Raw genomic sequence first — 26313 nt, 5'->3', positions numbered from 1 at the left:
CCGGGGGCTCATTCTCGAGATGGAGAAGAGAAGCACACCTCCAGAACAGCGTGCAGGGGGCTGGCACGTCCCATCCTTCGAAGGGAGGTTCACCTGTTCCCCCCCGCCACAGCTTCCAGCATCTTCCCCTGCACAGCTGGGTTGTAATTTGGCTGGGTCTTTCCCCACACTGCCTCCTTCTATGGTGCTGTTGGTGTAAATGGAGGGGAAATGCTCCAGCCACTGCCGGGACACAGAGGATGCTCCTGAGATGCCAATGCCTAACCTGCCTCCTTGCCAAGGGGACTTCCTCAGAGACTGTGCAGCACAGCTGCGTACCACCTCCTCCCACCCTGGGCTCCGTGGCCACAGGGAGGAGCAGGAGGAGGAGAAAGGCAAGCACTGCAGGCATGGCAGCAGGCATGGTGGAGGAAGTGTGAAAGGACCAGCCATGCACAGCCTGGGAGCACCCCAGGTGGGATGCAGAGGCTCCCTGCCCCTGCCCTGGCTCTGAGGGCTTGCATCAAGCCAACAGCTTGCCCAGTGGGATGGATCAGCTGGTGCAAACCCCCTTCCATGTCTGCTTCCCAATGCAGGGAGAGAAAGACGAGGGAATGCAGCTGGTCCCACCAGCATGTCTCTAACTTGGCCAACAGAAGTCCAAGGAAAAAAAAGAAAAAAAAAAAAAAAAAGAGTCCATTTCTGTAGGAAAAAAATGAGCAACAAGCTTCAGCACACCAGGAACCATCCACAGACTCAAACCAGCACAGCCAGCAGCAAAGCAGGACCCCTGTTCATGGCTCTGAGGGATCCTGTCCCAAGGATGCAAGCACAGACATGTCCCAGTGGCTGTCACTGCCTCATGATGAACACAGTGGCCCTGTCACCCAGCTGGGGCTCCCCAGTGTACCCCAGAAAGACTGATCAGCACTGTGTGGCATCTACCTGAGATGGGCCACTGAGGCTACAGAGCGTGGGTTGGCCTCTGTGTCCTTGTGCTCAGAAATGTAATGTTCCTTCCTGAGAGGTTTCCTTTGGTTGGTTGTTTGATGTAACTTTTGTTTTGTCACTGATTTTTGGAAACTATTAAAAGAGTTTGGATTTTTTTACTATTGGGATTTTTCAGTAACTCAGGGATCCCCTTTGAATGAGTTTTGCTGTTGCAGATAGGACATCCCTGACTAGCCCCCGATAAAGGCAGCCCAGGGAATAACAGCTTATTTTGGACCCTCCTAGCACCCCCACAGTCTCTTGAACCTCCAGAGAAGTACCAAGACAGCAAGTTCAGCACATCTTTGAGGATTCTCTAAGGGCCAGTGGAAGGAAGCAGACTCACAGAGGCTTGCCTTGTTTTGAGAAGGCACAAGCCTCCCATATCTGCTAGCTTGGAAGCAAAAGGGACCCAAAGGAAGAAAGGACCCAAATCCAAGCCCTTCTTAGATTCCCATCCTCAGTCAAACACAATTCAGAGCACAGAAATTCATCTCATTTCTGAAAGTAAAGCCACAGCCCTTGTGGAGATGACTATCACCTGGTTAACCTGGAAAATACACTTGACTCAAGCATATGTGCAGAGAGGTCCCCAAACCACCCAGCACAGTCTCTGTGGGACACAGCAGCCTGCCCCAGCTCCCACAGACACCACCTGCAGCCCCACAGCCCTGCCCAAACATCAGTCTGGCATCAGGGTCGTTTGCTGCTCCTTCAGCACACACCAGCCTTCCCCCCACCCAGGTCCCACCCCCAGCTCCCCACAGTGCTGCCTGTGTTACCTCCCAAGCTCTCTTGCACTGGGACAGACTCTTTGCCACCAGACAGCCCAGGCTCATGGCTGCTGTCCCTCTCCCCTGCATGCCAGGGAGCCTCCACTGCAAGGGCTTGCTGCCAACTGGAGAGCACTCTGGGACCCACCTCAGAGTTTCCCCAGCAACAGTTAATGACATCACCAGAGCTCACAATGCTCTGAGAGTCCTGATGTCATTAGCTGTCACCATGGAGATGGCCAAGAGAGGACCAGCAGGCAAAGTGCTGCACAGGCCAAGTGACGCCAACAGGGACCAGTGAGAGGGCACCAGCCTAGTCCTGGGCATTGCCTCAGTGGACCTTGCCTGGAGGTCAGCCTGCTCCAGCAGCCCCCAGCTCAGCCCCAAAGGGGATCCTGAGTTAATTTCAATCCAGCTCAAGATGCCCCTGCTCACTGCAGGGGGGTTGGACTAGGTGACCTTCAAAGATCCCCTCCAACCCAGACCACTCTATAACACTGTGATGCCAGCCTCACATCACAGGTGAGGGACACTCCTTCAGTAGGTGTTCCCTGAGCAGATGAAACTCCCCAGCCCAGAAGTGGGCAAACGCTGAGCTCCTGCTGACTGGCAGAGCTTGGCTAGCCAGGGACTGCCCTGGGACCCCAGCAGCTGGGATAACCAACAGGTGAGAGGGAACCTGCTGCCCACACCCTCTTCTGGGATCAAAACTGGGGAAGGGGGATTGCATTTGGGACACACAAGGACATTCCCACTGGACAGCCCAGACACAGCCTGAAACCAGCCCCCTCCTGAGCTACCCTGAGGTTTGCAAGGGCATACAGCTTCCTTCCTTGAGACCCAGCTGTGCTCAGCACAAACCAGCCCCTGCCTGGATCAGGACTGAATAATTTAGCTCTTTGGGGTTTCTTCCTAAATCCCTCTCAACACACTCATCCTAAAGGAGCACAATCCCTGCGCATTAATTTTGGCACAGCATTTCTAAGCTCAGACATCAGCTGGTTGCATAGAGGAACACAAGACAGATCCTGAGGCAGGTGTGAGAGTACAGAGAGGTTTTTGTGATTCCAAGAGTTGCTCCAGGCTGGAAAAGGTTGGAGGATAAAACTCCCAAGGTCCCTGCCAGCCTCATTTACCCTACAACCCTAAACCACTTTGTAGACAGAGCACAGTGGTGTCTCTGCCAGGCCCCAGGACTGGGGCTGCCTCTGGGCAGGGGCAGCAAGAGAAAGGAAACCATCAGTGCAGCTCACAACACACGGCTGCAAACACCCAGTTGGACCACAGAACATCTCTCCTGCCACCAGCTCCATGTCCCCAAACCAGAGACTCACCCCCTCCTCCCCAAAACATCCCAGAGATACCCCAGCATCCTACCTGCTGGCTGGAGGGGAGTTCAGTGTGCAGAAGGGCTGGCTAGAGCAGGATCCTTCCTGCCTGAACTGCTGCCTGCAGGATGAGCATCACCTGGCACAGCCAGACCTCCCACACCAACCCCCCTAACCCCACACACCTGGGATTCATCTCAAATTAAAGCCAGGGGAGGGAGTGTTTGGCTTCCTGTGTCCCCAGCTGGACTTCCTTCTGCTGGGAGCTCTGAAGTTCCCTGGGGCTATTTTTAATCAAACTCTATGTGCAGACAGGTCCCCAGCAGCAGGCTCACCCCCTCTGTGTGCTAATAGGAGGTTGTGGGGGACAGGCTGCTGTGAGGAGCAGGCTGCTGTGGGGGGCAGGCTGCTGTGGGGGGCAGGCTGCTGTGAGGGGCAGGCTGCTGTGAGGAGCAGGCTGCTGTGGGGGGCAGGCTGCTGTGGGGAGCAGGCTGCTGTGGGGGGCAGGCTGCTGTGGGGAGCAGGTTGCTGTGGGGGGCAGGCTGCTGTGGGGGGCAGGTTGCTGTGAGGGGCAGGCTGCTGTGGGGGGCAGGCTGCTGTGGGGGGCAGGCTGCTGTGAGGGGCAGGCTGCTGTGAGGGACAGGCTGCTGTGGGGGGCAGGCTGCTGTGGGGAGCAGGTTGCTGTGGGGAGCAGGTTGCTGTGAGGGGCAGGCTGCTGTGGGGGGCAGGCTGCTGTGAGGGGCAGGCTGCTGTGGGGGGCAGGCTGCTGTGGGGGGCAGGCTGCTGTGGGGGGCAGGCTGCTGTGAGGGGCAGGCTGCTGTGAGGGGCAGGCTGCTGTGGGGGGCAGGCTGCTGTGGGGGGCAGGTTGCCATCCCCAGGCTCACTGGAGGAGCAGCATTTTCTCACAGCCAAAGGAAAGGCTGTGGCTCACCTGCCCTGTCACTGTTTTCTGCTCATAAACTCCAGCTTGTGCCTAATCCCCCTGGCACTGCCAGCAGATGCCAGGGATGCCAGGAGCCCTGACAGAAGTGGTGTCCCAGTGAGGATGCCCCACTGCTGCTGGGTCAGGGTCTGGACAGGTTTCCAAGGTGTGGCCAGGCTGTTGCTGGCCCCTGCTCCAGGAGTGCCAGAGTTTCTCAGCAGGACGCATTGCTTCCTCCAGTGAGGTGAACCCCAATTGTTCTTGCCAATGTCCTAAGCAGCGTAAGTAACAGTTGATGACATTTTCCTTTAGACTTCTTGACTTTTAACTCTCTAGGGCCACCTTGGCTGGCAGCCACAGGGCAGGGAAGGGTGAAGGCATTGGAGTAGGTTGTCCAGGGAGGTGGTGGAGTCATCATCCCTGGAGGCGTTCAAGAAACATGGATGTTAGGAACAAGTTCTTTACCATAAAGGTAGTGGAACACTGGAACAGGTTGCCCAGGGAGGTGGTTGGGGCCCCATCCCTGGAGGTATTCAAGGTGAGGCTGGTCAGGGCTCTGGGCAACCTCCTCTAGTTGAGGATGTCCCTGCTGAGGGGCTTGGACTGGATGACCTTTGGAGGTCTCTTCCAACCCAGACATTCCACAATTCTATGAGATGATGATTTGTAAAATGAGAGCTGGGAAGGGGTAGCCTCAGCAAAGCCACTTCACAGAGCAGGTGCAGTGCTGCAGTGCTCAACCCTTGGAATAAAGGATGGCTGTGGGTCCAGCTATGGTGACTCTCTAGTCAGAAACACCTCAAGCAGCAGATGCAGCCTGTGTTTAGCTGCTCTCCCTGCCCTGGGGTTCAGGTGGCCTCAGAGCCCTCTCTAGAGACCACACTCCCCATCAGCCTGCATACAAAAAGGAGGCTTTTCTGACACAGCTTCAGGAGCTTAACTTCTTTACAGCCCTGATTTCCCAGACAGCCCTGCCCATGACACACTGCAGTGGCATGAATTATTCAGCAGTGTGACAAGCAGAGCTGCAGTGATGCTGGCATGGTGCCCAGCCAGCTCTAGTGTGGGCTGGCTTTTGCTCCTTTGATTCCAGATCAGCAGAGCTCAGCATCCATCATGCTGCTGCCACTGGTTCATGCCAGGCACATTTTTCTTTTTTGGAGCTGTAGCCCCACTTTTGGCATAAACCAGGCTGCTGGGTCCCAAGACAGAGCTAAAAAGCCAACGCACAACTTTGGTGGGGCAGAGAGAAGAACCAAGCCCAGAAAGACATAAAGGCTTTGCCCACAACTTATTTGCACAAATGCATTCAGAAGGGGAAAAAAAAAAAGGTAATTTTCAGAGCAGCAAAGCTGAAACATCTTTATTTGAAACCCTCAGCAGAATAGGAGGTCTCATGTGCTGCTGCAGGGGTGGGAAAAGCACAAGGTCTGCCCCCCCAGGTACCCACTGGGCTCCACGTCTCCTGCTCTCCCAGAGATGTCCCCTCCCTCCCTGAACCCTTGTACTCATAGATTCAGAGCATTGTCCAGGCCAGAAGGGACCTCCAAAGGTCATCCAGTCTGACCTCCCCACAGTCAGCAGGGACATCCCCAACTAGATCAGATTGCCCAGGGCCTGGTGGTATTGGCAAAAAGAGTAAAACAAGAAAAAAAAAGGAGAGCTGAGGCCTCAAAGCTGTAGCAGGACCATCACTGCCCCATCCAGCACAGCACAGCAGAGTCCCCCTTGGAGACCCCCAGAGCAGCTCCACACCTGGCCCAGGCCCTTGCCAGGTAGTTTTACACCTGCCTTGTGGCAGAGAACCCCCCCAGATCTCACACCCCAGAGGCTTTTCACATAAAAAATAGGTGATGTTTATTGATGACAGTTAGGATCCATGACTGAGGGCCAGCTCCAGCTCTTCTGCTGGGCAGCCACACGCCGCCCGCTGACCACAGCCATAGGCACAAGACATCAACATTAAAATCATTCCTCTATTTACATGGATGATTTCCTGGGTTACACAGCAGCCTGCCACACACAAGTGTCAAGGTTCCATGTCCATCAGGTCCTGGGTCACGTCCTTCTGGCTCAGCAGAGCCCCTCACACTTGCCTGGCCCCATCTCCAGGCACCCCCTGCTCACTCCGACAGAAGGGATGAGCTGCAGGAACCGTTTCATGCTGCTGGGACATCCCAGGCTCTGTGGAGTGAGGTCTTCACCACTGATTGCAAAGTGAAGTGGAATGTTCCCAGAGCCCCACCAGCAAACCCACTGATGCCCAGTGCTGGGCTAGGGCCATGTCCTGGCACACAGCTGTGCCCCAGAACAGAGCCAGCCTTCTCGGGGGTTACTGACAGAGCTGAGGGCAGGCATCGGATGTCCTCTGCTCCTCACAGCATGCCCTCCTCTGCCAAGGGTGATGTTTCTGCACACAGACCCAGTCCCAAGGGCCCCACCAGGGTGAGTACACAGTGATGGACGTGAATATTGCATGTTTCCCATCCATAGCATGCCCTGGAGCCTCCTCCCAGACCTGGGTGTTTCCTCTCTATTAAAGAACCACAGAATCTTTTCAGTTGGAAAAGACCTTTAAGGTCATCAAGTCCAACCATTCTCTAACTCTACCAAGGCTGGTGCTAAAGCATGTCCCTCAGCACCACATCTCTGCATCTTTTACCTCCAGGGATGGAGATTCAACCACCTCCCTGGAGAGCCTGGTCAAGTGTTTGAGAACCCTTTCAATGAAGAAGTGTCTTCTAATATCCAACCTAAACCTCCCCTGGTGCAACCTGAAGCCATTTCCTCTTGTCCTATCTCTTGTTACTAGGGAGAAGAGACCAAACCCCACCTTGCTACAACCTTCTTTCAGGTCATTGTAGAGAGTGAGAAGATCTCCCCTAAGTCTCCCCTACAGTGTCCTCCAGAAAGAGGATTTGACTTAAAGCTTTGCTCTGCTCATGACCAAGTGATGCCAGAGCATGGCAAAGCCTTCACCAGCACAGACTTAGAGTAGACAAAGTGAGCCCCAAGAGATGCAGCAAGCAGGTGAGGGGCTGGAAAGGAGCAGCCATGTGCCATAGACCTATCCCGCACCTGGCCAAGGGGTCCACACACTAGCATGGGGCATCCAAAGCAGAGCCAGCAAAGAGGACCCACAGAAAACACCACACATGGAGGAGGCAGGCTACAGGGACACCACTCTGCAGAGTCTTCTCCTCTCAGAAGTGGGTCAGACACCAAGAGGAACCCCAAGCCTCACTCATCCTCCATCACAGATGGGAAGGTAGCTCACCAGTGCTGTGTTCAAACTCCTTCCCCACCACCACCAGCAGCCTTTGCCCAGTAAGACACAGCTGTGCCAGTAAAGGCTCTAGGAAGGAAGCCACCACGCTGCCAGCATCTGGGAGACTCTGCATTAGCAGGGAGGAGTCTGTCCCAGACACAGCATCACGGAGTGGTGGCTCAGCCCAAACCTTTTCACATGGTGAGGAAAAAGCATCCCATGAAGGATGCATTTGCTCCCTTGTCTTAAAAAGAAAAGAAATCCAGCAGAAAGGCAAGGAAACTGCCCAGGGAGGAAGCTGGGCTCACTGAGAAGAAGGAAAGCAGCAGTGTAGTGGAACCAATCCCCCCAGGCATGCACCAGCCACAACGCAAGAAGCAACAAGAGCACAGGGAGAAGAGCCAGAGAGCCGCATCCTACCAGGGGACAGGAGCTGGGGCAGAGGATGCAGAGGGAGCAGGACCAGAAGAGAGAAAAGAAAAAAGATCAAAAATGAAGACTTGTGTGTTTGTTGTGTGTAATCTGACATTCAGTATCAGCCTGCAGAAGCAGACAGAGTGCGCCGGGGCCAGCTCGGGCACTGTAAACAAGGTGATGCATTTTTGTGGCACGTGGGCAGCACATGGGAACCCCCAGGGACACCCCATCCTGGCAGGGAGAGGGCTCCCAGCTCAAGGAGAGCAGCTCAAACCCTCGCTGTGGCAGGGCCCAGCTGCTCTCCATGTGCCTCGGTTGTCTGATGCTTCCCAAAAGCCACAGGTTAGCTGTGTGCGCTGGGTGGGGAAAAATGAAGTGACACTACTGAAAGCGTGGGCCAGGGTTCAGCAAACCCTCCCAGGCCAAGGAGATGCCCAGCTCCAGGCCTTGCTCAGCCCCCAAGGTGGCTGGAAACAGAGCCAGAGCACAGCAGGAGACAATGCTCACAGCTGGGGATCCTACCACGGGAGAGCTGGAGGGCATCAGGATGCTCCACACTTCAGCCCTCCCCACAAGGCTGGGGTGAGGAGGCAGCTCCACGCTCTCCAACCTGAACTGAGGTTTCTCTGTTGCTGTAAAAATAAAGTGCTGAGGGGGAAACCAAACTGGCACAAAAAAGAGCAGTCCCTGTTCCCCACCCTGACTGAAGGGGCAGGGGAAAGACAGAAAGGTTGGGGTTAAAAAGAAATAAAAATCAAAGTTTACATCCCCAGGGTTCCTCCCTTCTCAAAGTGACTATGTACAGAGGTGCCAAGGGGGCTGCTCTGCTGCACCACCTGTCCCTAATGCCCCCTGGGGAAGGCACTGCCCCAGCCCAGATCCCACCTTCCCAGCCGGAGCCTAGCACAGGCCCCTGCTGCAGGCGAGCAGCCCCCACGGGGGGCAGCCCCATCCTCTCACAGACCAAACCCACCAGGAGAGGAAGGACCGTTCCCAGGGGACCAGCAGCACCTCGTGCCCCCAGCGTGGCATCCCCAGGGGCTGGCGGGGCAGTGGGACCGTCACTGCACCATCACCATGGTGGTGTTCACGACGGTGGCGGCAGGAGCGATCAGCTCCACCAGCGCCTCGTAGGTCCCCACCACGAAGCCCACGAAGCCGAAGAGGCTGATGAGGACGTCCTTGGTGAGCACCAGGGGGTGCAGCCCCTCTGTGTAGTAGGTGGCGATCTCCAGCAGCGGGGGGAAGATGAGAGCCAGGGCGCTGCTGCTGATGGAGCCCACCAGCGAGATGACGATGTCCAGGCGCGGGATGAGGACGGCCAGGACACCTGGGGAGGGCAGACACGGCGTTAGCACTGCCACAGCAGAGACCCTCCTGCCACCCCCACCACGGGCATGGCCTCACAGGGGTATGGAGCACTGGAACAGGCTCCCCAGAGGGGTTGTGGAGTCTCCTCCTCTGGGGACTTTCAAGCCCCATCTGGATGTGTTCCTGTGAGACCTGCGCTGGATTCTATGGTCCTGCTCTGGCAGAGGGGTTGGAACTAGATGACCTCTGGAGGTCCCTTCCAGCCCCTCACATCCTGTGGTCTGCTGGAATCACAGCTCTTCCCTTTTCCCTGACACAAGAGCTCCCTGTTTTGCCAGCAGCTCCCCCCCACAACAACCAACTAATCTGCTGCATTGAGTTAAAGTGCAACACCTGGATCAAAGCCTTTTTGTCACCTTTGTGGCACCACCACAGCAAGCTCCAGGGCCAAGCACCTTGGGTGCCCCAGCAAAGAGATGCTGCTGGCAGAAGAGCAGCTGCTGGCATCCCCAGCCCCCTTCTCCTGAGAGCCAGCACTCCTAGTCCCCACACCTGGGGAGCCTTAAAGCCTCAGAAACCCCATGAAAGCAGATGGGAGGAGAAAGCCAACTCCCCCCAGCCCAAAGAATTCCCTGTGGCTTGCCTGCATTTAGAGCTGCTCCAGCAGCTGAGCACTTGCAGCACAGCCCTGGGGAGAACATTTGCTAGGTAAAAACTTCAGCCAAGGAAAATTCCCCAAGGAGACTTCTGACAACTTGTGCCCAGCAGAGTAACCTCCAGCATACTCCTCCTCCCCATCCTTCTGCTTTGAGCCAGGGGAGGATGAAGGGATGGTTTCCTTCTCCTTCCAAATAGCCCACAGCCATCACCACCTCTGGGGCTCCCCTCAGGACACCACTGTGTTGGCATTTGGGGAGCAGATCTGAAGTAAAGGACCATTAAGGTCCCGTTTCACAACTGAGAGCAGTGCCTCTTGCAGCACTCCTAGACCAACACTCCTAGACCAAGCAAGCTCCCCACCCACAGCAGCCTCAGCACTCCAGAGTGTGGCTGCTGCCATTTGGTCAGAGAAAGGCTGAGGGAAAGGCAACAAGAGCTTTGCTCGACAGGGCATCCTCTGCAAGCAATAAGAAATAAATTGGTTTATTGCTTTGAAAGCTCTGCTTAGAATTAGGAGGCACCAAGAACTGTGGCAGATACAGCCTCAGTGCAGAAGGGACATCTCAAGGATCCTCACTGAAGGGACTTGTTTGCTCCCTGGCAATCAGCTACAGCCAAAAGAGGCTGTTGGAGCCTCCCTGAGCAAAGGATCACCCATGGCACTGCAGGAGAGACTGAGAGCAGGCAAAGACACCAACAGGAGATGCTCCTGCACATCACCACTACTCCTGCTCTGCTGTCATCTAGAGACAAACCCCCCACCATGGGGAACAGCAGCAAAGGTGCCTGCTGAGCTGACCTGGATGAAGATTACCCCAGTGCTCAGCCCTGCCCACAGCTAAGGGAGTGTTCTGCCAGCTCTCTGCTTCAGGCAGCGTCCCTGCTCCAGCAGCCTGTGGGGAGAGCACAGCAGCTGACCACCAACAGCACCCTCAGCCTACCCCACACTACTCTGAGGACCCAAAGTGAACACAACTATTAACCTCCTTCCTTCCAAACCAAGCAGAAGTGAAGCACCAGCTGCAGCCCTCAGCCTGGAGGGGCAACGGTCGTGCTTTCCACAGGTATAATTCAAAGGGTTCTCAACTGGGCTGGTTTTGAAGTCTAAGCTTGGAAGACACCCATACACCCAACTGCATCCTCTCCCTGGAAGCCAAAGCCATGATGTGGGCTTGTTCTGTGGCCACACAACCACCTGCTGAATATTCATGCAGTGCCCCCCCCAGCTGCTTCTATCTTTGCTAACAGCCTGAGCAATCTCTCACAGGGAAGGGGAGGAGGCACAAAGGAACCAGCATCCTTCTACCAACACTTTCCATTGCCTCCCAACCCCCACATGGGAGGGCAGAGCCACTGCCAGTGCCTAAAGCAACGTCATCACTCCAAGTGTCCACTTCCCTGGCCAGTCACACCCCAATGTCCTCCAGAAGAGGCTCCCATCCCACAGGCAGGCTCCAAGCCCAACCACAGCACCAGCATGACCAGAGCACAAGGTGGAGCATGGCAGATTCTCATCCCTGCACTGTCCCTCCAGCTGCAGGCATCAGGGCAGTGTGCATCAGGAACTCAGCACAGGGAGATGGGGCTTGGTCTGCATCTGCTACTGCAGCACTTCTGGCCCATCACAAATGAGAGCCTAGAAACTAGCAGCGCCCTGCTCTGTCAGCTCCACTCCCTCCAGTTAGTACCACTCTCCCCTCACATCCAGACCAAAGCCAGCTGGGATGCAGGGCCAGGTCCTTGATGCTCAACTCTGGTGCATCAGCAGCATCAAGCCATGGAGAAAAGCTCTTTTGCCGCTGCTGACGCCCAGGATCTCAGTCAAGCATCTCAGCTGTGCTGACAACAGCAAGGACTCAGCCTTCAGGACTCAAAGCCAGCTCAAAATCTGATACTTCTGCACCTGAGCTGCAAGACCTGCCCTGAGGCATGCTCCACACCCCAGCAGACTGCCACAGGCACACTGAGGCTTTGGTTATGGCTCACGCAGCATTGTCAGTTGTGCGCTGCTGTGCTACATGCTGCAATGCCAAGGACACCCCTTCCCTTGCAGCCAGCGACCCCTCTGCAGCCATGTCCCCATCACACAGGCACAAGGAGCTTGGCTGCACACTGCCTATGCAAAACAGCTCCAATCTGAGCTGCCCTGGCCTGGGCCAGGTGTTGGGAGTGTTCCCTGCAGAGCTTGATGGGACTCGATGGGCTCCTAGAAGTGCCACCAGGAGCATCCCAGGTATGAGGCTCCACAGGGATGTGCCACCTCCAGATGATGTGGGAAGTGTACTAATCCTCCAGTGAGAAGAGAATCAGGGGGGCCAGAACTAGATGATCCTTGAGGTCCCTTCCCACTCTGAGAATTCTATGACTCTAAGAGCAGTGCCATGAAAGAGGGTGCAGAGGAGCCCTGCAGCTGCTGCTCAGAGGCTTGCATTAGCGAGGTGCAGAAGGCTCCTTGCTGTGAGGGCTTTCACAGCAGGGCTGGAGGCAGCAAGGCAAGGGGTGAAGGCCCCACCAGCCCACAGCAGGAAGGAGGTGCCACATGCTGGGAGAAGCTGCTCTCTACTCACAGGTGACGCTGACCAGGGCCACCCTGAGGAGCAGGTTGACGACCCAGCCCCAGCGCTCCGAGACGCGGGCGACCAGGGGAGGGATGATGATCTCGGCGGGCACATAGAACTGCACGGCGTAGGTGAAGAAGATCCCGAAGGAGAAGAGCAGCTTGACAGCTTGGTACAGCCTGCAGATGAGAAGGAGGGGACCCAGTGAGCCATGCTCTCACCCTAGCCCCTGCCACATCGACGGCAGAACGCAGAAGGGGAACGCTCTGCCAGGAAGGACCTTCGCGTGCCAGTGGTCTCCCCTCCGGAACACCCTCCTGGAGAAATCAAGAGGTGATGCATTCAGTCCACAGAGACCTCACCCTGAGCAAGGAGGCAGTGCAGCCTGCAAGCCATGGCAACACATGCCCCCACACCTAGTCAGAGGCTTCAGTTCTGGCTTTGCACAGGGATTCATCAGGCCAGCAGCCGGGCCAGCAGCCGGGCCAGCAGCCTCTCAAGTGCTGCTTTCCCCCTGGGGAAATCAGTGAGCAGAGAGATTGAGAGATTTGGAAAGAGAAACCAACCAACAAGGAAAACCAAGCCCCAGATCAACAAACCACTGCCCTGCTGCTAACCCATTCAAAGGCACAGGGAAAGCTGATGTGTAGCTGGCCACAGGACCAGGATCCTAACTTGTTTCTCCACAAGTTAAGGCACCTGCCTACATTTCTAGGTGTTCACGTGTGCCACACTGCCCTTGGCTGTACAAAGCAACAAGTCCTCCAGGTACCTTGCTCCATACGTAGGCATATAGCATCTGTACCACCTTCTCACCTGACCAGGCTGGACTCTGCAGGTCTGCAGTGACAGAGGATGGCTTTCTTCATCACTGCCCCCACCAGACAACACCTACACATCCAGCAGCACTGGTACTGCCAACAGCCTGCAGTCCTGACTTTTGGCCAGAGACCCAGAAGGAAGCTGCATCCATCAGCCACCCCAGAGCCTCCTCACCTTGACCTTCACTAACAAAAGCCAGCCTCTGAGCTGAAGGAAGAAAAAATTCTCCTTTTCTCCACCTTAATGAAGATGAAGAATACCTCAGAGAGGCTGATCAGCTTGTGTATGGTTGTGTAGAGTGAACTCTCCTCACTGCAGGGATGTTCTCCCTACTGCTGAGCAGCACTAACACAGAATCAAGGCTCCTCACCACACCCTGCCAGTGAGCAGGCTGAGGGTGCACAAGCTGGGAGGGGACACAGCTGGGACAGCTGACCCCAGCTGCCAAAAGGGATATAAAGCTGGGGGAAGAAAGAGGAAGGGGAGGACATTCAGGGTGACAGAATTTGTCTTCCCAAGTCATCATTACCTGTGACAGATCCCTGCTCTCCTGGAGGTGGCTGAACCCCTGCCTGCCCATGTTGCTTTACCTGTTAAACTCTTTATCTCAACCCACCACTTTGCTCACTTTTACCCTTGCAGTTTTCTTCCCCATCCCCTCCAGAGGGAGTGAGTGAGTGGCTGCCAGCTGGGGTTAAGCCATGACAGTCCTTCCAGGCACAGAAGGGTCAAGATAAGGAGGGGAAAGTGCCAGGTGGAATTCATGGCTGTTATTGCTGTTGAGCTGGTAATGAGCAGGCTCCTCTGCTTGCCATGGGGCTTGCTCCCCTCACTGTACCTCACAGGCTGCTTTTTGCTTACTCTGCTTGCTGTGCTGTTCTGCTGCTTATCACCTTACCCTGCTGTGCCTGAGGACATTCTGATAACAGCAACAACCATGCTCCTGTGCTGGCAGATGGCCAGGGCATCCTTACTGTCCTGGGCAGGATGGAACTCCAGTGTGGACTCGAGCTGAAGGGACTATGACTTGTCAGTGAGTTCACAGGGGTGCAGGAAGCCCTTGCTGCCAGCCAGGCTAGGAGCAAGAGGAAGAGCTCAATGCAATGTTAAACCCTACAGGTTGGTCTGAAGGGACCAGGGGTGGAGATTCTAATGGAAATACCTTTAAATTGTTGTAACCCATGATCTGAGCAGCATGGTACAGGAATCACTACAGCAGGACCCACCCAAGCCAGGACAAGCATTACAAGTGGTGCAAGCAGGCTGGAGGTGAACAAGAAGTTGGGAGGGGACACAGCCAGGCCAGCTGAGCCCAGCTGACCAAAGGGATATTCCATACTGTGGCACAGTTGCAGCCAGGAATATTGCACAGATTTCATTTACTGCTTGGCTTCTGAGGATGAGGAAGAGAACAGCACTGTCAGGGTAAGTCTGAGCTTACAAAGCAAATGCAATGCAAACGTCATCACCTCAACCTGCAACTCATCCTCCTCCATAAAACAAAAAAGCAGCTATTTTTGGAATGCTGCAGAGCACACAGCTGGTGGCAAGAGAGCTAAAAGAGCAACTTGAGCTAAGCAGAAGGAGGGCAGAGTGCAGACAGGCTACAAACAGCACCTTCAGCTCAGCTCGAGTCACTTCTCACCAAGTCCCAGATCCTTCAGCCATGCAGAGCAGGGCAAGCATGGCTGCAACAAAGAGCCTGCTGCAAGTGGCCAAAGAGCTACCTCTCAGCCCCACCTCTGCCCTCAGCTCCCCAGCAGCAGAAAACACCTCCCCAAAACAGAAGTGACATGTAGTCACCCCATGTATGGTCCTGCCCATTGCCCAGCTCAAGACATGCTGACCAAGCCGGACAGATGGATCCCGGCCATGCCATTTGGATAAATATGAAGTGGATGCAAGCTGATGAAAGTTTCTGGCTCCTCCTGCCTTCTTACACTCCCTCACCTTCTTTGGGCCCAAGCCAGTGCCCACCCCCTCTCTATGGTGGCTCTGAGCATCCAGCTGCAACAAGAGCCTGAAACCAGAGAAGTCCAAGCACCCACATGCAAGACAACTTTGAGCAGCAGTGGCAGACACTGGTGGAGTCCAACATTCCCCACAATCACAGGGGATAGAGTGAGGGCTCACCCGAGTCAATGGGACCTTATGCAAGCCCATGGGACCAGATCAGGCTGTGCCAAACATCAGCCTGAAGCTACTTTATCACCTTTAAAAGAGGCTGCAAGACCTGGGCTCACTCAGCATGAAAGGAAGTTAAGGAGGATGTTATCACTGTCTTTACCTACCTAAGAGAAGGGCATGGAAAAGACAGAGCCAGGCTCTCCTCGGAGCTGCACAGCAGAAGAAGCAGAGGCAACAGAACTACCCAAAAGCATAGTTAAGCTCCAGTGAAGCTGGAGGGGTGTGGAACCTACCTCCTTACTGATACTCAAAAATCTGAGTTACAGAATCACAGAATTATTGAAGCTGGAAAAGACCTCTGAGCTCGTCAAGTCCAGCCTACGACCTAACACCACCCCATCAGCTAAACCATACCACCAAGTGCCACATCCAATCTTTTCTTAAAGACCTCCAGTGATGGCAACTCCACCACCTCCCTGGGCAGTCCATTCCAGTGCCCAATCAGCTTTTCTGTGAGGAATTGCTTCCTAATATCCCAACTAAATCTTCCCTGGCACAGCTTCAGGCCATGCCCTCTTGTCCTGTCACTGGTTACCTTGGAGAAGAGCCTGACCCCCACCTGACCACAACTTCCTTTTAAGTAGTTGTAGGGAGTGGTAAGGTCCCCTCTAAGCCTCCTCTTCTCCAGGCTGAGCACCTCCAGCTCCCTCAGCTTTTCCTCACACAACTTTCCCTCCAGCCCCTTCACCAGTCTCTTCACTCTCCTCTGGACCTGCTGGGCCTACTTTGAGCAGGTGGATCAGCTTGGGGGGGTTTTCTGATGACCTTTCCAACCTAACTTATCCTGTGATTCCACAGGCAAGGCAAAGAGAAAGCTGTCAGAGTCCACGTGCAGCCACACGTGACTTGAGAGCACAGTAGCCTTGAGCACCTTGTAGCCTTGAGCCACCCACCCCAGGGCCTGCATATCTTATCACTGTGTTTTTCAGTTAAGTGATGCTGTAAAGCCATAAAATGCTGCAGGGCAATCCATGGTTAAGAGATGGTATTAAAAAAGATCCAGAAGAATGCTGGGTACCATCTCATACAGCTCGGGGGCAAGGACGACGTGCTCAAAGGGCATCTGAAACACCAATGAGACAAAGAGGTGAAGCTCCAGCCTTCATCCACAGGTCCATGCAGGCCCTGGAGAGGAACTGCTCTGCCAGCCACAGCAACCACCTGCCAGCCAGGCCAGGCCAGGCCATGCCAGCTAGCTGCAAGAAATGGTTTGCACTCCTCTGACCATAAACCCTGTCACCATCTGCTCCCAGCCGGCCACACACAACCAACCACCCTGCCCCTCGCTATGGCACTGCTTCACTCTGCACATGCTGGGGTGAAGCAACCCTTCTGAGGATGTGGGGAGGGATTTCTGCAGAGCACTGCAGTATTTCAGAGGCCATGGTTAGACCTTGGCACTGGGCACGGAGGAAGCTGTGGTTCTGGAGCAATGAGGTTGGGAAGTCCTCACGCATCCTGCGGCTCAACGATTCCTCACACATCCATCAAACGCCTTCTAGTGACCTCCAGACAATGGCTACAGCCAAGGAAGGATGCAGCATCTCTCCTAGAATCCTTACCTTGTCTCCCACGCTGCTGGCAAGCCCCATGACTTCTCATCCACAGCTTTCACAGCCCAATGCCTCTTACCACTGGGGAGAAAACCCCCAGGCAAAACAAGACGAGCCAAACACTCCCTGTGAGAGCAAGTCTTCACCCATCACCTACAGCTCACTGCACAGGAAACACAGCAGTCAAGGCTGCAGCTCAAGAATCTCAGCCCTTACTTTAGGTAAGTCTTTTCCAAGTCAAACATTTACAGCCTCCACCAAATGTTCTGCCAGAAGGAACAAGCACAAACACCAAAGCATTTTGCCTGCACAGCACAACCTGCCCAGCTCCTGCTACCTGCCTGAGCTTCCCCAGCTGCTGCTTCCAAAGGCTTATGGCTCCTCTCACTGTCTGAAGAACCCTGCAGCTTCCTTCAGTAAAGTCTTGGACAGAAAGCATGGATACTCCTAGAAACATGCATTTGAAATAGGATCTTTCTGCAGCCCAGCAAGCCACAGAAGTCCCATTGCCCTCTTCCCAGGGAATGTTGTTATCCTTCAGAGCAAACACAGCTGAGATTCCCACAGCAGCCCCTGGGCACAGCACAGGACAGCAGACATCACAGGCTGTGGTGTGACCTAGTGCCCTGCAGAGCCAAAGACCTGGATCTGACCTTCAGGAGAAGCAGCAGCACTCCAGCCCCTCACTCTGACTGCTGAGCAGATGGCATTGACACTTACTGTGCCTGGCAGTGGGATTCAGATCTCCCTACAACACAGGCACCTTTTTCCACCAGCCCCATCCATCCTCACCAAGAGCAGGGACCTGGCAGAGCTCCCAGACACTGCAGGGGACAATGCAAGGCTCTCAGCAGGAGCAGGACCTTCTGCCACACCAACATCAACATCCAGCAGTTCAATCACAACATAGATCCAGCAGAAATGAAAGCCCATGCACTCAAAGGAAAGAAACAACCACTCCAGGAAAGCAGGCACAGGGTCAGGCCTTGTACATTTCTGCAGGGCTCCAGTCAGTGACTGGAGCATCTCAGGAAGCCTCAGCAGATGCCAGAGGAGGACAGACAGGTTTGGGGAGCTGCAGAGCTCAGCCCCCATGGTAAGGAAGGAGTATCCTCACAGCACCAGAACTCACAGGCAAACTCTTAACTTGAGCCAACCTGTATCCAGGCACAACATGCAGCCCAGGAGTGGGAGTTTGAGCTCCAGGGCTGCAAACAAGGGATGCAGCCCACATATGGAGACATCACATCAAAACCTCTCTGGGAGATCCCAGCTTTTGGTGAGTTTTCCATGTGCTTCACGTGGGAAAGAGAAGCAGTTTTCACATAGTTCAACAACCTTCTGATATGGTCTCATGGGTGTTGTGTTCAACATCTGCTTAGTCCCCAGAAAGACTCCAAGAAAAAGGCAGGAGCTGCACCTACCCAGGCCTGGACCACCAAAGACTCCAAGAAAGCAGCCTGACCTGCAGAGCCAAGACCAAGCTGAGACAAGCTCTGACAAGCTCCTTTGGACACCTTTGGCTATGGCATGGTTGATCACTCCCTAAGTGTACCCAGGGAAGCTCCCCTAAGAAGCAATGCCCTCCATTGCCCCCTCTCCTGCCTCCCTGGCTGAGACCCTCCCCTTCCTCCCCACCTAGACCCCCTGCTCCCCAGGGGGACTCACCAGCAGTTGGGCAGGTTGAGGGTGATGCTGGCCTGAATGTCCGCCCCGAAGCGCAGGTAGCCCAGGACCCCCAGGGTGAGGTACAGGATGGTGACAATGGCCATGCCCACGTAGAGGATGGCTGGGAACTGCCGAGGGTTCTTCATCTTGTTTTCCAGTGGCAGCACCTGGGAGAAGAGGAGGAGGAGGATGACAGAGCAGCGAGTTGCCCTCGTTCCTCTATAGCCCTCTCCCCCAGAAAGCAGGAGAGGCAGCGCCATGGCCAAGCACAGCTCCCTGTGCCAGGGGTGGGAGGGTCACACATGGATCCAGCTGAGAAAGCTGCTGCTGGACTGGAAATCTGATTTCTCTGCTCCCATTTGAGACCCTAAAGCTTAGCATGGCAAGCCCATGGGACTTAAGTCACTTGCCTTAACGAAGGGACCTGCTCCCTCCCCTTGGCAGGAGCTGTGCTCAGCAGTGCCTTGGGGTGATGCCATCCATCCCATACCTTGGGTGCATTACACTCTGCACCCCAAAACAGCACAGCCATGCCCCATGGGATGGGGCCATCACGTTATGCTTTCCCCAACAGACCCTGGAAAGACCAAGATGCTTTCTCCTCTCCCATGAAGTCTGTCTGGACAGATTTCAAGCAGGCAGGACGATAAAAACAGGAAGGACAGAGGCACGTCCTTCACCTCTGCACTACTAACACTTGCTGTCAAATATAGAACTTCAGCAAACATTTTTATAGCTGTCCTTGGGTGCTGAGGGTTTCAAGTGGCAGAGCTGGGGAGGAAGCAGGAGCAGAAAAGGGTATTTTTATTTGCTTCTCCACCTCCAAGTCATAAGAGGAAGAGAGCATCTCACTGCCAGCAAGAGCCCTCTGCCCTGGGCACAGCACCCAGTTAAACACTCCTGTAATGGATTTGGCCTTCTCCAGCCTGGTGTTTACACAGCCAGCTTTTATTAAGAGATGAAAACATTTTTGTCTCCTTTGAAGGGAGCTCCCGGAAACAACCCACAACGTTTTGGGGAGACATTAAGGTCTCCAACCACCCACCCAGGTTTTTTCACAGACACAGATGGCCTGTTTACAGCATCTCCTAGGAGAGGCACAAGCAGATCCAGCCCCACAGCAGGCTGGGGCCATGTGCCTCTGCAGCAGGGTGGGAAGGGATGCATCACATTTTTTGGTGTCATGCTTTTTAGCCTCCCACTTGGGCAGCTGCAGGATCCATCCAACTCAGGATGATGTTTATAAAGATGTGAAGGGCAAGTACCAAGAGGATGGAGCCAGGCTCTGCTCAGTGAATGTCTGATGATATGACAAGGGGCACTGGGTGCAAGCTGGAGCAGAGTTCCTTATGTGTTCCTTACGTGAACATAAGAAAAAACTTTTTTGCTGTGAGGATGACAAAACACTGGACCAGGCTGCCCAGAGAGGTCTCCTTCTCTGGAGACAGTCAAAACCCACCTGGATGTGTTCCTGTGTGACCTACTCTAGGTGATCCTGGACTGGCTGATCTCCAGAGGTCCCTTCCAATCCCTAATGTTCTGTGATTCCTCATCTGCAGGTCAGCCAGCAGAGCCAAAGGCAGCTGCCAGGGCCATCCCCAGCAGAGCTCAATCTACCACCAGATACAGCCACCTGCAAAGCATGCAACCAGCCTCCTGAGGTTTGGAAGAGCGTGCTCCCCTAGCCTCAGATGGAAGCAAGAGGAGATAGCCTGAAGGCTAAAGCTAAGAGCATCATCCAGAAGCTGGGCTCCTGTTCCTCAGCAAATACAGCTGCAGAGCAGAGCAGGTGCTCAGCAAGCCCCAGCAGGGGCTGGGCCTCCTGTGCAGCCTCCCTGCCGCCACACGCCCAGACTTACCACCCCGATGCCTTCAAAAGCAAAGATGGCTGTGCCAAAAAACAGAGGGTAGGTCTTCCAGGCTGCTGCTAGGGGAAGGTCACGGGGATCAGGAATGTCCTGGAAAAAAGCCCACACAGAGTTCAGACGTAGGAAGGCTGGGGAGGACCTGGCTTGCTCCGTGCTGCTGTCCCACACGGCAGGGAAAGTCCAGCGGAGCAGAGGGCAACCTCCGTGCCCCATGGGAGTGAGCAGCACCCCACAGTGTGCAAGCAGCTCCCTGTTCAGCTGCCTCTGCCCCCCAAAGAAGGCACACTGCAGGCAGGGCAGAGGGGCTCGCTCCGCACGTACCCTGACGATGTACTGGTAGATCACCACCAGGCTGACAAACATGGCCACGTTGGCCAGCATGGAGAAGATGGACAGGACCTTGAGGTTCTGGATGAAGGTAAGCAGCACCACAAAGGGCAGGAGGGAAAGCATGTACAGCCTGGAGTCCATGGTGGGGGTCATGACCACTGTCCTGTTGGGGCTGCAGTCGTTGTTGGTCCCGTTTGCGGCAGCTATCACCTGGAGAAGCAGAGGAAGGCTTTGATGAACCCCAACAGAGCCAGGGATCCTGGCAGCTCTCCCCAGGCGGGTCAGAGCACCATCCCATCAGCCCACTTCCAAACACAGGCAGGTTATCAGGCAGCTCCAAAGGACTCCCTTGCTAGGAGCAAAGGTGGGACAAGATACAGCACCTGAGCTGCGACACAAAACCTGCCCCAGCCCAGGCTCGCTGAGCACTCGACCCTGGCAGCTGAGCCTGCCAAGGGCAGAGGTTGATTTGTGCTGCCCACATGGCCAGTTGACAAGAAAGAGGCATGAAGTGTGATCTCCTCAAAGGGCCTTTTCCTCTTGCATCACCACCACACACTCAACACTACACACCCCTTCAGTCACCCAGTGCCCTGGTCCCATCCAAAGACACCTGGCAGCTACTGCTGGCCCCTAGCTTTGCTTTCTCCATGGCCTTTCCTTGAGTTTTTTCATTCCAAAGGCACTCTAGGCCACATGCTCACCTCTGGAGACAGTTCTGCCCCAGGAACAGGGTGGCTGAGCCACCCCTCCCTCCATCACCGATACAACCACAGCTACCAGGTGCCCCCTGGCCAGTGCAGCAAAGGGCTGCCTGCAAACTAATTTAACCTCCTCTAGAGCAAGTCCTGCCCCAGAGGAGAGGCTAAAGAGCTTCTGCACAAATCAGCATCCTCAATGGGAGAGAGCAGTGCAAAGCCACATGCATCAGCAGGCCAGTACTGCTCAAGCCCCTGCCCGCCCTGCCTGCCTCTCCTTGGCTTGCTCCAAAGCCATTTTCCAAACCAAAGGTCTGCCCAGCACAACAGCACATTGCCTGAGGTACCACCTGCACCATCACTCCCCATCTAACACACTATTCCCCCACCACAAAAAGCAGCAAGAAACACTCCCCTCTCTTCATGCCAAAAATTCCAGAGCTGAAGCCCAGGGGGTTCCCAGCTGTGCTTCAAAATGGGCTGGATCTGCATGGATTTGCATTAAGGCTTGAGCCAGCCTTCAGACTCCACTGGAAGAGCCTGAACAGAAAGAAGCCCACTTTGGAACAGCAGCAAGAAGCCATTCACAGGAGCAGGGGTCAGCAGCCTGGCCCCATGCTTGCATCCTGCTGTTCTGGGGGCTGTTGGCATCAGACCACCAACGTTCACCCATTTACTCCTCCTGCTATCCCCCAGAGCAGCACCAAGGGAATCCCCACAGCTGCTGCTCCTGGAACAGAGGCAGAGCTCATCCATCCTTTGCCATCCACCAGCAGAGCCCCTCCTGCTCCCTTGGGAGCCACCTCTGAAGCTGATGAGCCCCAGGGAAGAGCTGGTGAAGGGCATGGCCATGGTGGTAGCAACCAGACCACAGCTGCAAGAGGAGCACACAGGGGAACACTGAGCAGTGCTTGCAAGGTGGGGGCTTGGAGCAGGGACTTCTTGTTCTGTTTTTTACAGCACAGGAGCCAGCTGAGCAATGCAGAGTTTCTGTTTATTTCCTCCCAACACCTGGCAGAAGGAAACTCGTTCCCTAAAGATGCAATTAAGCTCCAGAGCCACGAGATGAGGCAAGAAACTGGAATGTAAACAGGTCCAAGAGAGGAAGAAGGTTCATGGCAGGTCTCAGTACCCACCATACATTACCATCTACACAGAGTATCAACAAACCTACTAACCAAGGTGGGCATGACACCAAAGGCAGAGTCCCTTGGCTGTCACTGCTTTCATGCCTTCTATCACCAGGCACAGCCCCTGCTTCTCCTGGGGGATACAGACAGCTCCAGCACCTCTTGACGTGGAGCAAGCCCACAAGGACTCTCAGAAAAACCAAGCCTGTTGAACAGGAAAACCAAGCCCCCAAAATACCCACGCAGGGGAGTGGTTCCTTCCTGAACAACATCAGCTATGGAAACCAGACTTTCAGTGGAGAACAGGACCATAACACAGGAGCCAAGGTCAACCCAAACACCTCCAGCACCCCAGTTTGCCTCCCCCTTGCTCACAGAAGAGGGAGTAAAGTCTAACCTGTCTCAGATTGTCGGCCAGAAAGACAAAGTACACACAGCAGAAACCCAGCTGAGTGACGATCAGGAAAAGTGCCACCACACGCCTGGGAAAGCAAACAGCCCCTTGGTTAGCCAGGCCACACAGGAAGGAGCTCACCTGGGCTGCCTGGGGCTGCACTCAAACACTGCAGTGCTGCTGCTCTCCCCAGGGGCTGAGTGTGCAGGGCAGGGCACACTCAGCTCACTTCTGCTCGAGGACCACACCTCCATCCCACCTCCCAGACCTTTGGCTCTCCGGTGTCCCCCACTCCCATCCCCTCCTTAAGGTCAGGACCAGCCTCAGGAGGAAAGTGTCCTCCTTGGGTTCAACCCATCTTGTGGTGGGTTGAAAATTTCCCCCCAACATTAACTTTGCCAGACCAGCTCAGCTGGAAGCAAATGAAAACTTTTAAAAGCATAGCCTACAACTACCACACAACCTCCCTGCACACAGGGAGGGGTGGATGTTCCAGCACCTGGTGGGCAACGATCTGTGTGATGTGGGCCATCCACAGGGCTGGTAGCATCCTTGGGAGCAGCCATTAGATATGTTTGGTGTCTAACAAGATGGGCCAGCACTCCTCTACATGTTACTTACCCCAAGACTTACTCCTCCCACCCCTTTAGTGCAAGCCACATCTGCCTGGGGGCAGGAACGGGTCCATGCCACCAACGTTCACCCCCCTGGGAGCACTGAGCACTTGGGGCAAATGAGTCAAAGAACACTTTATGTGCTCCTCTGCTGACACAGCTCAGAGAGCAGCCAGCTCTGCTCTCCTGGCTGCAGCAGGTGCTGGGCTTAAAGACAAATGCCCTGCTTGGAGCAGGGCAGCAGGTACCTGCCCCAGACGGCGTGTGTCCGCAGCCAGGAGACGGGAGAGGCCTCCAGCCCGTACACCACGGCACCCCCGTAGTCCAGAAACTGCTTCTGGAACCTGTCCACAGGAGAAAGAAAGAAGGGGCCATGACATCAGCCCTGCCTGCTGATTCCCAAGGCAAATGATGACTCTGATGGGAAAAAAAGTCCCTGTGAAAAAGCCCAGAAGCTTCAACACAGGCAACTTGCTGCTTAGGAGGCTCCAGAGAAAACCACAGGGCATGTCGGGAGGGAAGCAGCAGTGCCCAGAGGGGAGCTGCTCCTTACCTGTGGCAGAAGTGATGGGCACACTTCACCAGGATGCTCATGCAGTGCACAGCCACAACTCCCATCACCACCAGGCTCAGAGGACCCAGCTGCAGGGGAAGAGAGAGGGGGAAGGCTGCACTCTGATGGCCAAAGGCTGAGCTGCACCGCAGGGTTTACCTCCAAACCCCCACGGGAACACTCCTGAACCAGAGCTCAAGTGCTGCTCCCAGGAACCAGCCCCCCAGGACCAAGTAACCCCACAGAGAGATGCCAACTTGGCAGGAATGGTGCAGAAGCAGCAAGCTGGGGCAGTTTGGGTGTAGCAAAGCACTTCCAGGATCATTTTTCAAACTGTCTTGCACGTCCCTATTAGACAGGTGACAAAGAGGCTGCTGTGGTCTGGCCAGAGAAAGGGAGTTTGGCTTGAATTATTGTTGTTTTTCAGTCTGACCTGTGGGAACACTGCACTGCTGATGAGGAAATGTGGAGCAGAGCAGTGAGGCACTCCCACCTCTCACAGGGACAGCAGCTGCTGGGCTGTGACACAGACAGAGGAGTCAAGCATTGGGATGGAAGCAGGGAGAGAGGTGACAGTGGCCACAGGCTGCATCACATCCACTGATCTCCACACAGCCAGAGCTGGCAGGCTGGGCCAGCCCATGCAAAACCCTGCAGAGGGAAGCAGGCCACCATCTCCCATCACCAGCCTTAACTGGTAACCTGCCATGGTCACAGGACCCTCAGGAGGCACAAGCCATGCTCAGCACAGAGCTGGGACAAACCAAGGTAGAAACCATGCTGAAGCTGCCATGACAAGGCTGAGGAGATGCCACCCAAAGGCCAGGGAGGTAATAGCCAGCTGGGTACAGAGCCATGGACTCAGCACCCTGCTTCTCCAGGCAGCACAATGCAGGAGCAGCAGGAACAGTCTCATCAGCAAATGAAGCAAGCCAGAGAGCCCAGGGTGTAAAGCTCACAAGCTGCTGAGCACCAAAGGCATTCTGGGGGGGAGTCAAGCCCTAACACTGGCCATGCAAGCTGCCCAATGCCTTGAGCTCACTCTGCCTTACCAGGATGCCAGCGTTCTTCACAGCCAGGGGCAGCCCCAGCAGCCCTGTGCCAATATTCCCTTTCAGAAGGTGGATCAGGGTCTGGTACCATCTGAAGGAGAGAAGACACAGAGACAACTGTCAGCCGATGCTTGCACTCAGACCATGCAGCCTTGGCTTATCCTGCTCAGTATTCAGCAGCTCTGAGCTGCACATGGAGGTCCAGATCCTGTCCCCTGAACTCAGCTCAGCCCAGTGGGACCAAGGAAGGAGGTAAAGAGGAGGCAAAGACTCAGCAAACAGATTTGGAGCGGGCATTTGCAAAAACCAGCTTTGAAACAAAGCCCAACATGAGCACCCAGCTCAGCACCCAGTGGCTGCACAAGAAGAAAGTCTCTGAGATGAAGAGACCAGTCTCCCTTGGGCAGAGAGAGCATGGTCTGCCCATCTGGGGGAATAAGGCAGGAACCCCCCCAGGTCACAGCAGCACCACGCCCAGGTATCCTCTGAAGCTGGATGTGCATTTTGCTCACCACAGCTCATCAAACCAAGCTGGAGCAGGGGAACAGTGGGAAAAGCATCAAACATTGCCCACTGCCAGTGAGCCCAGCTTTCCTGGAGAGCAGACAGCAACACTGGCACAGCTGCTCACTTGATGCCAGCACCCCATGGGGGCAGGACAACAGCTCTGCTCTCAGGACCCCCCGAAGGGATTCCCCTTAAAACCACCACCTGACAGCAAAGCTGGCAGGCAGCAGGGAGCCACCACGACCCTCCCCGGGTGCTGGGCCAGCTGGGGAAGGAGGAAAGCGTCACTCACGTTGTCCCATTGGTCTCCCCAAAGCGCTGATAGGCCTCAGGATGGGCAAAGCCATTGATGCCCCCGGGGGGGCTGCCCTCTGGCGTGACGTCGGTGGAGCTGTAGTCATTGTAGTCCTCGCTGCGGAGGCGCCGGGTGGACATGGTCCCTGTGGGGGGAACTGCATTAGGGGGGCCCAGCTCCACATCCCCCTTCTCAGGCTCCTTGGGATCAGCCATCGTGCAGAGGGATCAGTTTCTGCTGCCTAAGCAAAGACTCTTCCAGAGCTTTTATACAGCTGCACGCTCCCGCCCCAGCAATCATGGAGCTGGCATGTCCTAAGGTCAAAGGTGCATGGCATGCTCTCACTGGCTCTCCCTGCAGGCTCCTGCCCCTGTTTCAGGCACACCCAGTGCCCTGGTTTCAGCCAGGATAGAGTTAACTTTCTTCCTAGTAGCTG

General features: G+C 55.2%; 1 protein-coding gene across 1 annotated transcript; it reads right to left on the bottom strand.

The window, feature by feature from the left end:
- Positions 1-8738: 8738 nt before the first annotated feature.
- Positions 8739-26032, bottom strand: LOC128973145 (proton-coupled amino acid transporter 1-like). The gene is made up of 10 exons (XM_054389366.1): positions 25875-26032; positions 25076-25166; positions 24024-24112; positions 23719-23814; positions 22860-22944; positions 20626-20844; positions 20296-20394; positions 18437-18603; positions 12216-12385; positions 8739-9007 (listed from the first exon to the last, which is right to left on the bottom strand). The coding sequence occupies exons 1-10, from the start codon at positions 26015-26017 to the stop codon at positions 8739-8741; spliced, it is 1428 nt and encodes a 475-aa protein (XP_054245341.1). The 5' UTR covers positions 26018-26032.
- Positions 26033-26313: the final 281 nt, after the last annotated feature.

The sequence above is a fragment of the Indicator indicator genome, chromosome 18, assembly GCF_027791375.1.
Source record: "Indicator indicator isolate 239-I01 chromosome 18, UM_Iind_1.1, whole genome shotgun sequence".
Taxonomy (NCBI): domain Eukaryota; kingdom Metazoa; phylum Chordata; class Aves; order Piciformes; family Indicatoridae; genus Indicator; species Indicator indicator.
The sequence above is the reverse complement of the archived record's forward strand: the minus strand, read 5'-3'. Positions and strand labels throughout refer to the sequence as shown.

Coding starts and splice junctions, on each gene's coding strand:
- LOC128973145 (XM_054389366.1), bottom strand. CDS start 26,017: ATGTCCACCCGGCGCCTCCGCAGCGAGGACTACAATGACTACAGCTCC. Junction 18,604..20,295: donor CTTTTGAAGGCATCGGGGTG/GTAAGTCTGGGC, acceptor CTCTTCTCCCAG/GTGCTGCCACTGGAAAACAA. Junction 12,386..18,436: donor CTCAACCTGCCCAACTGCTG/GTGAGTCCCCCT, acceptor TCTCATCTGCAG/GCTGTACCAAGCTGTCAAGC.